The sequence below is a fragment of the Corvus cornix genome, chromosome 4, assembly GCF_000738735.6.
Source record: "Corvus cornix cornix isolate S_Up_H32 chromosome 4, ASM73873v5, whole genome shotgun sequence".
Classification (NCBI taxonomy): Eukaryota; Metazoa; Chordata; class Aves; order Passeriformes; family Corvidae; genus Corvus; species Corvus cornix.
In genome coordinates, this window is record NC_046334.1 from 67,134,340 (window position 1) to 67,150,619 (window position 16,280).

The 16,280-nt window shown below is 45.1% G+C and overlaps 1 protein-coding gene across 6 annotated transcripts in view; it reads right to left on the reverse strand.

The window, feature by feature from the left end:
- Positions 1-728: 728 nt before the first annotated feature.
- FGFRL1 (fibroblast growth factor receptor like 1) overlaps positions 729-16,280 on the reverse strand; it is a 169,268-nt gene continuing 153,716 nt past the window's right edge. For all 6 annotated transcript variants that reach the window (XM_019287290.3, XM_039550951.1, XM_010402070.4 and 3 more), the window contains 3 exons: positions 11,783-12,067; positions 8,363-8,716; positions 729-5,544 (listed from right to left, as the gene is read on the reverse strand). In XM_019287290.3, coding sequence (XP_019142835.3) covers positions 5,135-5,544; positions 8,363-8,716; positions 11,783-12,067 — 1,049 coding nt within the window. In that variant the 3' untranslated portion in view covers positions 729-5,134. The remainder of the gene's footprint in view (positions 5,545-8,362; positions 8,717-11,782; positions 12,068-16,280) is intronic.

Genomic DNA, 16,280 nt, shown 5'->3' on the forward strand with positions numbered 1-16,280 from the left:
CGGAGTCCTGGGCATGCTCAAAGTACCACATACAGGCAGAGGTGCTGCCCAGGTAGGAAAGCCATTATAAATTCTCCATTAATATCTGACCACCTCCCAGGGTTTGCTCACCTCTGCATCTTCCCCAGATCTTTATTTCAGTATTTCAAACCTCTCAAGAGTTTCAGACAGCCACAGAAATGGAGTCAACAGACAAATATTTCCTCTTTCCCACCACAAGTGTGCAATTTCTGCACAGGGATCTTTGGGTCAGAGGCCCAGGTCAGGTCAAGATGAAGTTTGGATGAGGGCCAGCTTTTCTGAACTTAAGATGTCACAGATTGGACATTTGCTGCCTCTGGAGTGAGTAGTGAGACACTCACAGGTTTGCCTCAAAAAAGGTGCTGAGTTTGACCTTGAAATCCCTCCTCCACTCCAGGTACTCCAAAATTTCATCTTGCTAATTAAAATTTGGCTCCTAGTGCAGTTACAGTATTTGGCTCTAGAAATGAACAGATTAAAAACTGCCCTTTTTCACTAAAAACCAGAAACCTTTCCCAAACCATTAAAAAAATAATGCCTCTGCCAGATGCACAGAACCCACACAAAATATCGGACCAAGCTGTGGCACACAGGTACCTTTACAATAATGTCTGCTTTGTCCTGCCAGCACGCACTCCTGATGTGTGCTAACACACACACCCACCCACACAGAGCCATCCTTCCCTCCAAAACACAGAACTCTAACATATATTAACACAATTCCAGGCTTTTATTCCTTTTTTTTCTGCAACTTTTATTACAAAGCCACAGACACACTGTGCCATTCCGTCTCCTTTGATGTGTTCAGTTACTGTATTTGTCACCAATTGAAAACCACAGAACACTTTTTATCTTCAATGTCTGATAAGTTTTCAGTTCGAAAGGGACCGACCACATAAAGATTGTCCATACAAAGTTTAAAAATGCCATGCACAAACTGGCAGGTAAAGCCATGTTTAATCTGTAATGCAAATAAAATCAACAAAGATAGTGGGTATTAAGCCCAAAATTCCTTTGATCTTTGAAGCTCCAAGGTTTTAAAAGTACAACTGCCTTCGGTATCACAGTCTGGCATGTACATCTATATGCCCATATGCATATGTATACAAACACATAAAAAATCTTCTGTGTTCAACATAGGGTCAGTTACTACCAACAAGACAATGGTTTTCTTTGAACACCCTCTATTCAGGAATGAAGATGTATCCAAATCTTTTCCCACTGAATAAAAACCATATTCATACACAAGCATGACCTGGTTGAATTTATTTAAACTACGGAAGACTTTGCGATATATGCAAAGCACAATCAAGCCCTAAAATTCGATGGCATGCAGTGGGGCTTGGGACAGAGTGACTCAGAAGAGTGCTAGGAGGTACCCTGTGAAGGAAAAAGAATTCCCCAAAAATGTGAAATCCACCCAGGCACAGCCAGCCAGTGCAAGGCCCAGACAAAAAAGACAGCCCCTCCTGAACAGGGCATAGGATGGTATTTTCCTGGGGGGAAGTTTCACACCATTTTTGGTGCTCAAGATGGAGCAGATACCCGAGGCAGGATGAAATCCCCATTCTTTCTGCAAATCAAGACCTTTATAGCATCTTTCATGGTGCACCCAAAACCAGAGCTGCCTTCTCAGTGCCATGGCTGAGAGCTGCAGCTGCCCTGGGATGATGCATCATCCATGATGGGTAGTTTAATGCAACATTTGCCTTTGGAGAGCTCTGTCAGCAGCAGTAGAGATTTATCTTTAATTCAGGAGCTTTAAAGAGCTGGAAGAAGACACTGCTTCCACTTGAGCCATCTGGCAAAATATAAAGTTTTTGACTGCATGATCCAGCACTATGCAGCTGGGTCACAAAGGGCAGAAGGCACTGGTGGAGAGTGTTATGCACAGCCTGGAATTCTGTGCTGTATGGGAAATGCAGGAGTGCTCCTCTTAACTCTCTCTGAGGCTCAGACACAGAGCTGCCACTTGAACTGGTGCCATTAGAAAATCCCTCAGGGTTTGCCTAGGGCTGAACCACACAAACCCAGTTCACCTCCACCACTGAAGCTGGTGTCAGTACCACTCACAGAGCACGGGTTAGAAGTGTCTCCTTGCTGCAACACTGGCCCAGAGAGCAGAGAAAGGCCACGGGCATACAGGGGAATCCTGCCCTTTGCCATGCCCCTAATGCTGCTGGAATGTGCAGGAGTTTGGGACATTATGATGTAGTAAGTAGCTTCTCATAGGCACAAGATATGAGATGTAGCCCTTAGTATCTCTCATGGAAACATACACTTACTGTCTTCTTGAAATAAAGGTGATGCCCTTACTGTATAGAGGCATATTTAATTTTTTAAATGAAATGACTCAGTATACTACAGCCATTAAGAACTCCTGCCTAAATCATGCCTTATATCCATGACTTGTATAAGTGCTCACATTTAAGCTCCTCTCAGCTCTCCCTGAAGCTGAGAGGATGCATATGAAGATATCCTTAATCTGAATTTTAGGGATTTCATAAAGTTTTGTTAACAAAGTTTAGCTTAACTGTCCTGCTGAAAAATACTACTTATCAATGGGTTGCTTTACTACAACTTCTACAGGAGGACTGTCATGAGGGATGGTCTTCCTCTAGGGGTTATTACATGGATAATATACTCCTAAGGCAAGAAAGGGACTTTTTGGAGCAGAATGTATTGGTGAAGCAAGCAGGAGCTGACATGTTTCACTGAATTGGGGCCCCATCTCACAGCACCATGGCTGAGCAAACAGGGAACTGTTTGGTTTGCTGGTGATTCAAACAAACCACCAGAAAAAAATCACTGCAGGTCAACACACAGCAAATACCTTCAGAAATGTTCAGAGAAAAGCAAAGCCTAAAGCATAGCTTTGTTTCAGATTAAATAAAGTATCTATCTCACTCTTAAATGGAGAGCTGGTTTGGTGAGGATCTCTTTAATGGAACAGGCTTCAGAAGGAAGTAACTCCAAACTTAAAAATTAGTGTTTCAAATTTTCCTTTTTATTTTTTTTTTTTTTTGAAACCATCAAACTCTAAATGAAAAGAAGAGAAACAGTTGCAACACTGCTAAACCCGCCTTCTCCGAAGAAAATTTTGGCTCCTGAAGAGCTGGGTGCCTCTCCATAGTGTGCAGCAGAAGGAAGGTTCAAGCCCCCCTGAAGGGGAGCAGCTCCTGTGTTCTCTCCTCACTGTGCCCAGCTCACCCTCCACTGGCTCCTAAAGCAGCTGCAGTTACAAATTAAGTGTTTCACCTGCATTTCATGATTTCCCCTCCAAGCACCCTGAAGCCAAAGCTCCTTTTACAGCCTCACAAATTATTATGCTTTGATTTACAAAATTTTCTTAAAAAAACCAACAAACAAACAAGCCGACAAACCACTGCAGGTTTGTGCTTAAAAATCTAATGGAAGATCCTCCCCACGTCCCTCCCCGAAATGCATAGTGAAACAGCTTTCCCTGTGAGCAGAGAACTCTGCTACTGAAGATGGTTGGGGTCCATGAGAAGTGACCTGGCCACTGCAGACCCTCACAGTCAGAATACAGACAGTGGAAAAGGTCAGTTTCTGATGGACAGGATGGTACAGCAGCACCTGAGGTGACAGGAGATGACACCTGGCTAGTGTGAAAAGGCATAGAGACAGGTGGCCTCCAGGTTAGAAGCACAGTTGGTCACAAGCTACAAGAAGTGTGTTCTGAGCATAGCATCTACAGAACCTGAAAAAAAAATCTTTATTTTCTTTGATCAAAAATACGTATAGAAATGCCTGATTTGAGGAAAATATCATACATTTTTTTTTCTTGTTTAACAAAATAAATTAAATATACATGACTTCTGTTTAAAATCTATATAGAATTACAAAGGTTTTATATTTTGCAATTGGATTCATTCCCAGTCCATATAGGTATTTAATACAGTCCTTATTTATTTTCTCTTCTTTCCGCTTTTACTGTTGTTTGAACTGCAATGTTTTATCCAAAAGGATATCTGAGGGGAGGGAACAACCACACACAACCTAGGTGGATATTTCTCAAATGCATTGTTTTCCTACAAGATTATTTCATTCTCTTTGCTTCTTACTTTTTTTTCTAATGTTTTCATGTATTTTGCATTGATGCAGAAAATCCAGTAGCTTGTCACTGTAAGCCATCAGAGAAGGACAGTGTGTTTTGCTTTCTTCACCATCAGCAGTTCAATTATTATTTTTATTAATTATTATTATTTCTTAAATATAAATATAAAGCTGTTCTGTACAATGTCCCTCGTTCCTTCTTTTCCTTTTTCCTGGCAGCAGCACTGAGTCCTAGGACCAGGGGAGTGGAGCTGATCTGCAGAACATCCCATGCGAAACAACATGCCTTCACCTTGCAGAAATTGAACCAACCAGCTTGGTTAGTTGATTGTGATGAACACGACTGAGAAGCACCTGGCATTTCACCTTGTGAACAGAAATTAATTTTTCCAGACTCTCTTGCGTTATTTCTTTTCCCTGGATGAATGGGTTACGTCTCCCGGTGCTTTGGCACTAATGCTCAAGTACATCAGAGCTCAAGCCACTTGGAGCAGGACAGGTCTGGGGGCTTCCCACCAAAGCAAATGAAGCACAGCAGGCATAGGAACAGCTGTGCCCATCCAGAAAAGTACCACACACACCTCTTGCTCTACCTGCTCCTTTCAGTAACACAAGGAAGGAGGTGGTGGTTCACATCCCTGTGTCCCATCTCACTTGTTGCCACTTTGATTAAAATATCCAGGAAGGCTCTGCTGCTGGAGATAGCTTCCTCTCTGCTGTGACTCGGAGATCCTTCATTATTCCTTGGCTACATCCTGATTGCAATAATTAAAAAAAAAAAACAACTCTTTTCTCTCTCTTTCTCTATTATATATATATTTATATAGATAGATATAGATATATACACATATATATATACACACATACACACACGCATATACAATCATATATATATGTATATATATATTTAAAATTACATATATAATCTTTTCTGTCTGCTTTGCCTGTTGCTGGCAGTGCGAGCTGACTCGGAGCAGTCTCTGCTGAGGTACCACAAGGAAAAGCCCAGATGAGCCACAGTACACGGGGCCAACCCTTAGCACTGGTACTGGATGTGCTGGTGCTGGTGCACTTTGCCCTCCACGTGTGAGTGGGTGTGGGTGTGGATGTCCGTGTAGATCTTTGGGTACATTTTGGAGGCCATGGCAGGGGCCAGGGCGGGCCCCTGGGACAGTAAATGCTGCTGCTGGGCAACGTATTCCTCGTAGTTTATGGAGGAGATGCAGTCCTTGTCGGGGACCTGGGAGACACAGATCCTGTCCCGGGGCTGCGGCCGGTGCACAGGGGCAGCAGCTGGAGGGGAGCAGGGCTTCTTCTTGGACTGGCACAGCCACAGCAGGATCGTCCCAAAGATGAAGACAGCTCCAGCAGGGATGCCGATGATCACAGGCCAGGGCAGGCTGCTGGCAGAGGAAGGGGGCACAGGTGCACTGGGAGGCTTGGGATCTGGACATGGTGGCAGGAGAGAGACAGAAAGAGTTAATTAAATGCAGGCAAAGTGGATTCAAAACAGATGTCACACGGGCTGGCTGTTGTACAGGCTGTCTGGTAACCCTGCCAGACCAAGTAACAAGGGAGAAATCAAGCCAGCACATGATGTTTGGTAACTGCTCTGCCTTTCAGAGCTCCTGGAAGGACAAGCAACTCATTTTCTCTGGTTTAGGGGTCAGGAGGGGAGTCTTTGGGGAATTTTATAACTCTCTTATCCAAACTTTAATGGATGCACACTAGAGCCAGCCTGAGAGAGTTTCCTAACACTCACTCTGTTACGGAGTGGGCTTTGCTGCCCAGACTGAAGGACACAACACAGGACACGTCAGTAAAACCTCACTGTCAGCAGCCCAGGAGGCACAATCAGGTTGCACAGAGCCACAGCACTCTGGCCACCCACCTCTGCCACATGTAGCTCTGCCTGCAAGGGCTTCAGACACTCTCTAGCAATCCTGTCCAACAATCCTGAAGCTACCCAACAATGCTCCACCATGGCAGGGAGAATGAATGTGGGGTTTTGGAGGTGTTGTCTTTTGAGTTTCTTGTGTGGTTTCTTGTGTGGGAGGAAGGCTGAAGGATGGGAAAAATGTAGGTGAGCTGGTGGCCCCTCTTGGTTCCCAAGGCATAGAGAACTGCAAGTTCACTCAGCACTGAAGTGTGTCCCCTGCCTCTTACACCAAATGGGCTCTACCACCACCAGACTCTTTGAAGCTGCTGTTGGCTTTTCAAGGGCAATAAATTCAGCTACTAGAGGAGATAAGATGCTTTAGACATCATCTTTCACAACCACCTCCTCCTTTATCTCTCTGCTGTCAGCAGTCTGTACATCCCTGGATAGCCACTCCAGTTTCTCAGCCTGATCTCCTGAGTTATAGACCCAAAAGGAGTCCTGGGGTAGGATTCTAGCTATGAAAATCCTTGTCTAGATAGCTACCAGCTGGAATATCCAATGCCTTGAAACACACCCAGGTATAGAATTCAGCTGGCAGGGAGACCCCCCAGAAACTTCAAGAACCACAGGCTATCCAAATCATTCAATATGCTATATTCAAACATGTATCACTTAACTTTCAAGATAAATTTCTTTAAGACACTAATGTCTTTTTCTCTCCTTGACAAATAATCCTATGGGTAGTTTGAAATGTTAAATATATACCATGTGGTCTCTTTGAAGTTAGGAGGACCTATACTTTGACCTCAACAGACGAAATTTTGATTCACCAACACTGGAAATTACAGAATAGTTTAGGCTGTAAGGGGAGTCTGGTCCAGCCCCCTGTTAAAAACATGACAGGATCAGAGAACTGACCCATCAGCTGACCACGAAAACAGAAGCCTTCATGTCGGTTGGTAGAAATCCTATGTTGGGCTGAAGCAAAAGCATTTTGATATTCGTCCATGTTCCTCAGAACTGTCTATGTCAAATCTGGTAGATTTACAAACAAAATGGTCTTTTTTAACTCATGGCTTTACAACCTCACCTTTGCATCTTAGGGCAAGCTGGGTTCTCCTTCTCCATCACTGCTAATAACAACAGGCCTGCAGGCTCTGGCTCTGGCATGAAGCCTCATTACAGTCCCATTTAAATCCATGGAAACTCTCCCCCTGATTTCAGTGGGAGCTGGATGAGACTCTCATAGGTCAGAAACTCCCAGAGGCTTTAAGTTATATCCCACCCATGCAGTTTTCCCTTGGTATTGACAGAGTATAGTCCTAAATCCAAAATATTTATCGGGGTAGAACTGCGTAGTCAGAAGACAAAGGAGAAAATGACCAGGCAAGGATGGTGTGTCTGAAACACATTCGATACAGTCTCAGTTGGATGTGGCCACCAGCTCTGAGGTCTGGGGAGAGAAGGCAGCAGCTGCGAGTTTGGTACAGGGGCCCCAGGGGACCATTGGGTAAGAATTTAACTAATCAATCATTCTGGTTTTCACACTCATTCATTTCATTTCCTTGTGACCCGGACACTTTTTATTCTTCTCTCATTTTATGGGTCTGCATCATTGTTTCCTTTTACCAGTAAAATCAATATAAATAAGGGCAAGAGAAAGGGGAAATGTTAGGGAATGAGGTTGCAAACTATGCTGCTATTCAGTTCCCCTCTCCCATCCTGCAGCCTACCACTGAAGTGATTTAGTGTCTGCAACTGCAGTATCCTTTCCCAGCTTGATCCTCTTTCATACAGGAGCAGATAATTCAATTTATTTCACCTGGATAACTGAGAGGGGACCTCATCAATGTCTATAAGTATCTGCAGGGAGGTGTCAAGAGCAGGCTCTGCTCCATGATGCCAAGCAAAGGACAAGAAGAAAGGGCAGAAAATGATGCCCAGGAAGTTCCACCTGAACATGAGGAAGAACTTCTTTATTGTGCAGTAACTGAGCACTGAACAGATTGCCCAGAGAGGGTTTGGAGTCTCCCTCACTGGAGATATTCCAGAACCATCCTGTGCCACGTGCTCTGGACTGACTCTGCTTGAGCAGGGAGGTTGGACCAGATGACCTGCTGTGGTTCCTTCCAACCTGACCCATTCCGTGATTCTGTGATTATTCCCCAGGAAGGGAGAAGAGGAAGTATCATCAACAGGATTTCAGCAGGGACTGATTTAAATCAGGGCTGATTTAGTCCCCCATTCTTTCTTATCGGAACTGGGCTAGCCTAAATCGCACAGCACCACAGAGGGCCAGGGAGCCAATGGGCATCAGTAGTTGAATGATTAAACACCATGATGCAGACAGTGGTACAGATGCAGGAAAATGTCACAACTCACCTGGCAGGACTGTGAGAAAAGCACTGCGGAAGCTGTAGCCCATGGTGTTTGCCCCGAGGCAAATGTACATCCCTGCATCCTCCTCCTTGGCTCGAGTAATCATCAGTTTGTTCAGGTAGGAACCATCCGGGCGGGACCAGACCTCCCCTGTGGGCAGCACGACGAACTTCTGCCCCCCGACATCGATGGTGGAGTTGTACTTGCTCTCCGTGCCGTACTCCACCCTCTTCAGCCACTGGATGACGGGTTTGACGTCGCTGCGCACTTTGCACTGGAAGGATGTGGTCCCACCATAGTCCACCGTCGTGTTGACAGGGTGTGTCCCTGTCAGGATGGGCTTGGACCTTGTCCTCTCTGCACAGAAACACAGGGAGCTCCATGGGGAAAGGTGTTTGCCAATCTCAGTAACTTGCAATTGCAGAAACATAGGAAAAAGGTGTAGGAGGGATGCAAAATCATAGTCTAGCCCAACTCCCTGCCCCAAGGCAGGCTGAGATTTCTGCAAACATTTGCCCAGCCTCTGCCAAAGCCTCCAATGGTATATGCTCTCCAGTCTCTCCAGATAACTCCTCCACTGTCTGAGGTTTAGCAAGTGTGTTCTCATGCTCAGCCTGAATCTTTCTGTTTACAAGGAAGTTCCTTTTCTACCTGCATCAGAACTGGAGTAATGTATGGTTTCCCTCTGAGCCCTTATATTTTGGAAGATTTTCTTCATCCCTCTCTTCTGCACACTGAACAACTCTCCTACCTGTGATTTTGTGATGGTGTGTCTCTTACAACCATGACCTTTATATGTCCATTTACAGGCTCCAAGAGAGAGCCTTTATGTGTTCTCAGACACAACCTCAGGTTTTTACCAGATTATTTACAAATACTTATCTATTAAGAACCCACACCAGAACTACTGTGGCTACCCCCAGTTTGGGGATAGTGAGGGGTGGGGTGAGACATACTCTTTCTTCCTTTGGCCTTCTCAAATGTTCCCTATGGACAGACAAAATCTGATGGGAAAAGACCCCTTCTTTCACAGACTATGGCAGGCCATGGATATTCTCATCTTTGGTCTGAAAGTCCTTCAGAAGATACCTGTCACCTCTCAACCTGGGCCTGGTAGTTGTTCATGGGGACCAAACTCTATTGGAAGTAATCCTATGCCATGTCACCAACTGCTGGAAGAGCTGAGACCACAGGCACTACCAGCAAGGAAGACTTTAACTTCATCCTCACCTCCCTGCTTTTATCATTCCTTTCTTTGGTATAACCATCACCACACTCACTATGGAGAAAATTTTTTGTGGAGGATGAGCTCAGAACGCTTTGGCTTTTCTAGCCAGTAACAAAATATTTCCTTTTTCACAAATTATTTTTGCCTCAAGCCTCAGGTAAGGCAGGGAACGAGATGGAGGGAAAGGAAATCAAACTGAAGAACTTCACAAGGCTATCCTTTCCAGCATGATCATAAGTCTAAGGTTGTGTCAGAACCACATAAAGTGAAAGGAAAAATGTATGCCTCATTCTGAGGAATGTTTGGATTTTTTTTTTAGTGTTAGGATCAGATAAATCAGTCACAGTTTCCAGACAAGGAGGTACTGCAAACCTCTATCCTAGGCACAGGAGAAATTATGGTATCACAGTGGGTGGTAACTGCTGGCAATCATCAACTCCTTTTGATGGCAAACACTGTTGGATTGAGCACATAACAAAACAGCTCCCACCAGCACTGGCTTTGGAGTGAGAGGATGGAACAATGGACCCTCTTTCAAAAACTCGGGATAAGGAGGGCTCTAAAGATGTGCTTGGGAAACAAAAATACCGCAGTAGTCCCTGTAGGCTTTGCCTTGGGACTGTGAGCAGCAATCACAGCCGGGGAGACTGAGACTCAGAAAAGCAGGACTTAGGAGGGAAGGCTCAGGGAGGGGGAGAAGGAGGAAATTGAATAAAACCTGTAATGCTCCACAGAATGATGTTAAAAATAGAAAGATGTCTGAAAACTGCTTAATGCCCTTATCTCCTTGACTCTAGTTCCAGCTTTGGTTACTGTTTTCACTCCTAGCCAGCAAAAGCTAATGAAAACAAAGGTTACATACATCTCTAAGTTGATAAAAACCAAGATAAACAGGGACACAGAAAGGGGTTTGTTCCTGGTGCTGTCTGGTTTTGATGAAGTGAAAATGCCACAGCTGCCATTAGGATGGGGCTTGATTCATTTCCCTGCCTCTGCTCCTGGTTTTAGTGTAAACACATGTTTTTACTGTCTCCACACAGCTGCATCTTTATCAATCCCAGATGTCCAGCAGGTTTGTGCCTTCAGAGCCCAACAGAGCTTCCCACATGTGCTTTTAATTCCTGTGATTCTAGAGAAAGGACTTATCAGAGAACAGATCTTTACCTTTAAGAACCATCTTTCACACTGGGATAAACTTTCTCATACTAAAATGTATGCAGAGACAAACAACATGCTTTCCAAGTGGCTGGAAATAGCCCTCCATGCCCCTGCTCCTCATTAATGAAGGCTATTCAATCTTCCCTCCACTCAGTTCATCTTCTCCTCTTTCTTGAGTTGGCTACTCTGTAATCATGTCCATGACAACTTATGATGATGTCATAGGCAAAGCACCGTGATTTAAGAATAAGACCTCCTCTCTGGTAAACTTAGGAAGGATTTGAGTATAATTATCCTCAGCAATAACAGGAGAAACAGGAGATTAGAGAGCAAGAATCAGAATAGCTAGATAGTAAGAAGAGCAATTTACCTCACCACAATGGAGGGTAATCCCCCACAGCTCATCTTCTAAGGACTGAATCTTTAAAGCTATGTAGGCATCTAAAGATACAGACAAGACCCTAGCGGGTGTTTTGGGCTTTTTTTTAGTAACTTATTTGTACCTGCTTGGACCTTCATATGGCCAAATGTTTTTTAGAATCTGGCCCTAAAGCCTTGTCTGGCCAGTCACTCTAGACATAAGATTTCTGCTAATTCTGTTGGGGGACTTCTGGATTAAATTTTGAATTGACTGGTTTCAGCCATTCTGACATAATAATCTGGGCTATCCTAGATATTCCCCCCCCACTCCATGTACTTGAAAGGGCTTTCTCTGTTAGTTCTCAGTCTGTCCTGGAATTGACTCTCCTGTAGAAGACTGAACTGGGCAATGGTGAACTTCCACCATGCAAGTGCCTGTGGAGATGATTGTTTCCCAAGTACCTGTCCTCATTTCAGCTCCTAAATGGTCTTGTTGCTACTCTGTCTTGCCCAGGTTTCAGGTTCATTTCAGTAATGTTCCTCTCTGATGTTTTTAGCACTTCCCCATTTCCGTGTCCAGCTATCAACACTGCACCCTTGCCATTGCACTGCTTTGACAGAGCCAGCCCCCTTCTCAAAGGCCCCTCTCTGCTCTCCCTCCCAGAGGCTGCACTTACGGATCACTTCAACTTTGTACGTTGCATTGATTTCTCCAACTTTGTTAAACACCCGGCAGGTGTACTTCCCGCTGTCCTCCGGCTTCAGGTTCTTCAGGTTCAACGTCCACTTCTTCTTCTTGTTCTCCCCAATCTCCTGGGGAGTGAGGGGCTTGTTGTCCTTCAGCCATGTGATGTCAGGCCTGGGGTTGCCGCTGGCCACGCACTTGAGGCGGATGGAGCTGCCAACGGGGCGGGCGATCACTCTCCGTCTCATCTTGGTAGGCTGAGTGAACCTGGGCCGGGCTGCAAAAGGCATCAGAACAGACTGTGGTGAGCACAGGACATGAGCAAAGAAGGAAACTATTGTCAAGTCTTATGGCCAAATTTGCCTAAGAGGCAGCCCTGTACATACCAGCCCTGTACATACCAGCGTATCACTCTCCCTCATATCAGCTCAAACTGTTTTCCTTAGAAGGGATTCACCACCCAGCCTGATGCATCTGAATGTCTACTGGACTGCTCTGGCCACTGCACTGCACTGCATGGCACAACCCCAGAATTTCTGTGTCTGTAAGGCAATTGCACCAGACCATCTCACAAAATAATACCAAAATCACGCTATTGCAGCTGAAGGCAAAATGCAGCCCCATAATCACACTGTAATTGTTACCATATTCCACAAAGTCCTTAGCCAAGAACAAAGGAAAACAACTCAGATTCCTGTCATGCTGACCATTTTCTCAATTTTTTGCTTGTCACATGAAGCTTCATTTTCTGAAGATGTTTTTCCCCTTAGTTCTCAGTGGCTTTACTGGGACTTAAGAAGAGTCAGCATCTTTTCAATATGTAGGAAAGTCTTAGAAGTGTGACAGACTTCTGTACATTGATCTGAACTTAAATGTATACAATTCATTCAGCTCCAGTTTACAAAGCCTTCAAGCTGAACGGTCCAAAGAAGCAAACAAAGAAATGGAAAGATCCAGTAAAACTCTATGAGTTTGTTATTAGAGGATACCCCATGCCAGTCCATCCCAAAACTGGAGAATCTGAAGCAATAGCTGCTGGTGGACAGAAGCATGGGTTAAGGCAGTCATCTTGTCTTAGCAAAGAAATCACCAATATTTCTAAGAGCAGAGACAAGAAACTTAAGAGAAATGCAAGGCTCTCACCTGGTAAAATCTGAAATTTAATGAAGAATTTAAAAGACATGACAAATTTCTCACAGTTACTTTAACTACACAGTGCTAGTCCAGGGACACTTCTAACCAAGCCCATCATAGAATTGTTGAAGTTGGAAAAGACTTCTAAGATCATTGAGTTCAACCATTAATCTAGCACTGCCAGCTCCATCACTAAACCATGTCCCTAAGCAGCACATCTACATGCTTTTTAAGCACTTCTAGGGATTCCTTGGGCAGCTACAGGATGGCCTGGTGGGACTCTCTGCTTGACAGCCAGCCCTGCTGCCCAGGGCTGAGGGCCAGAAGCTCTGGGATGTGCATTATAATGGAGCTTTCCTGAATGGAAGAGGCTGGTCTGCAGCTTCCTGTCTCCAAGCACTGGGGAATGGCAGCCATTGCCCTCTGCGTATCCCTTAGTCCTCACTCCCCTGCAGCCTTGGCCAACATCCCTCCCTCTTGGAAGAGGACACCCTTTGGCATACCCCTCTCTGCAGAGTGCTTCTCCATAGGGGAAACCATCTGTCTCCACAGCCTTCCCTTGCCCCCATGGCTGTCATTTTGGGTCCCAGCCATTCCATGTTATTTCAAACTCCTGCTCAGAAATGCTTTGCTCTCCATGCAGAGGCTTTCATGTGTAATCCAATGAACCGGAGTAACTCCGGCACTGGAAGTCTTTGCCGTGACAGCTGAGCAGCAAGTGTGACATACTAACCCCCTGCACAGGTCGTGGTGCCTGAATTGCTGGGTGTTCCCTTTGGGGTCTGCTGCAGGAGGCCCCCTCACAGCAAAGACAATCCCCCTCCCTGACAATGAACCCTGTCAGAGCTGAACACTGTGGGCAACGGCATCCCAAATTTCAGTCTGAGCCGAGGGAGACGTGCTGATAAGGGCTGTCATTGTGGAAATTGAGAAAATGTCTGCAAGGCTCATGGAGAGGTCAGGAATCAGCCATGCAATGGGTCTGAACAGTTACTCTCTAATATGGCAGTAATTGACTCTGAGACCAGGAACTCCAGGTCCAAGTAGAGGGGAGATCCTCATGGATAGGATTCCTGAGCTGGGACTAACACACCGAAGAGCAAGATGGAGCCAGGACAGTCGCACTTCCCCAGCAGACTGAAAACATAATGAGTGACTCTGAGCTCTTGGAAGGACTCGGTGGAATCCCTGCTCAGTAAGGGCATTGTAAGACAGAAACTCTTTCCACTCAAAAATGCAAGTCTTTTAACATTTCTGGTTTTCCTCCCACTGTGACTCCCATGAGTCTGTCTGGAGTTTTGCATTCACTCCTCGTACATGGTTGCCCAAATACATACCGAACTACAGGTAAAGCTTCTCTGGCTCTTCTGGCTTTCTTTCTTTCTCTGTTTAAAAAAGGTTAAGTGATTATGTGGTCTCAAAAGCTACTCCAGGCTGTGTGCAATATGCTGAAACCAGATCCCATTTACACAGTCCTGAATGTTTCCTTGACAAAAGCCTGAATTGGACAAGTTTAGAAAAGCCAGTTAACAAAACAGGAGAAAGAGAGAGGCACACACACATTAGAGAGAAAAAGAGACCCAGCAAGCACAAAGGAGAAAGAGGAGAAGCAGCACTGTGAGAGACAGGCAGAAAAGATCTCTTTTGAGTTGATGCTAAATGTCTGTCCCCAAATCTGTACCATTTACAGTTTTGCTTGTTGGAGTGCCAGCAAATGCCATTACAAAGTGCTTCTGTTATTCACATGCTTGTTCTCCTCCACATCACTTGGCATTTGCTTCATAAACATGAACCACACATTTGTACAGTATAAATTATGTCACACTCAAGAACAAGGGAAAACACAAGTGGATGGGGACAAAGAGACAGTGTTGTGTACAGGCTCCTGGCTGAAATGCTGTTTACCATGATGATTTATTCAAAGCTAATGAAAATTAAATACAACGGAAGTCTGTCAGCACAAAGACCTGCGAAGGAATTCAGCGGTCTCCTCTCTCTGTGGGACACCTTGAGAGGCATGGATCAGTCCCTAAGGCTTCTGTTAGACGTTTCTCATACAAAGTGAGGTGATTATATGAAAAATGTTGTCTTCTGTCATCTACCACCATTACCTCCACATAGTGACAGTCACTACCACTTCTGGATTTCGTGATAATTACAAAAAAAGAGTCACAATAGGACTAAGTATTGAAATACTTTCAAGTCCAGTTAAGAGCTCAGTCAGTTGTGGGAAGACGTGGATGGGGGTATCTATCTTTCCCCACATCAGTTCCCTGCTTTCCCCAGGTAGATAGAAAGCAAAGAAGAGATTTTTTTTTACCACGCTTCTCCTCTCACACTTCTCCAGGGCCCAGGACTGTGACAACACAAACTGCATTTTCACCCATCATCCTCCAGTGACGTACAGTCACACACTGACCCTCCCTCCACACCAGCTCACACCAGCAATTTACTGGTGAATAGTGCTGGATGGAAAGGGTTTAGGTGGGTGCATGGCCAGCCCCAGGCACTTCTCTGCTTAGGGAGAGGAGAGGAGGAGGGACAGGGGAAAAAGCAGAGGTTCAGGAACACTCGCAGCACAAAGGACGGGGCCAGGGCAGCACAGAGTAAGACACGGTCTGATACAAGATTGTCAGTGCCTAACCATTTTAGTAGGGCTTACATCTTTTCTTTGTAATACAATTGTTGTGTCATCGTACTGATCTATCATCCAGCAGCTCTACCAGGAGCACCATGGTAATGAAGAGTGGAGAGATGGCAGCTTTGTACTAGCTGCTGAACCCCTCCCGAAGTACTCCTGACCTGTAGTTTATCTAAGACACCCTTCCTCCAGCTCTAAAATGTTGTCATCCCTTTCCAGAATGAGTGGAGGTTACCTTTTCTCCCCAGACAAGCTCAGTCTGAGATAATGTCTCGGGGTGACTTTATGATGTGTATCCCCTATCGCTGCCCCATGCCCAGCTATGTAATTCAAGTGTAGCCTGGACTACACCACAGCACATCACATCCCTTGTTTGTCAGCTCCTGAAGAAAACTGGCCTCAGCTTAAGTGGTGGGGACTCATATGGCAAAAACCTGTCAAGTTCCACCCCTACCACCGCTGTGAGGCTTTCCCTGGCCACAAATATGGTACAAAGCCATCTCTGTATTTTAAAACTAAAGAGGGATGTACTGCACAAGCAAAATGGAAATGCTGTGCTTCATCCACTGAGCTCAAAAACTCACATCACACTCCTGTCAGCAATGGCCAAAAGCTGTTTGGCATCACACTGACAACTTTTTGTCCTTCAAGGAGTGCTTGGACCAAACTGGGCCTGCCAGTCCTGTGGTGATTCAGAGCCTGTTCCAAGTGAGAT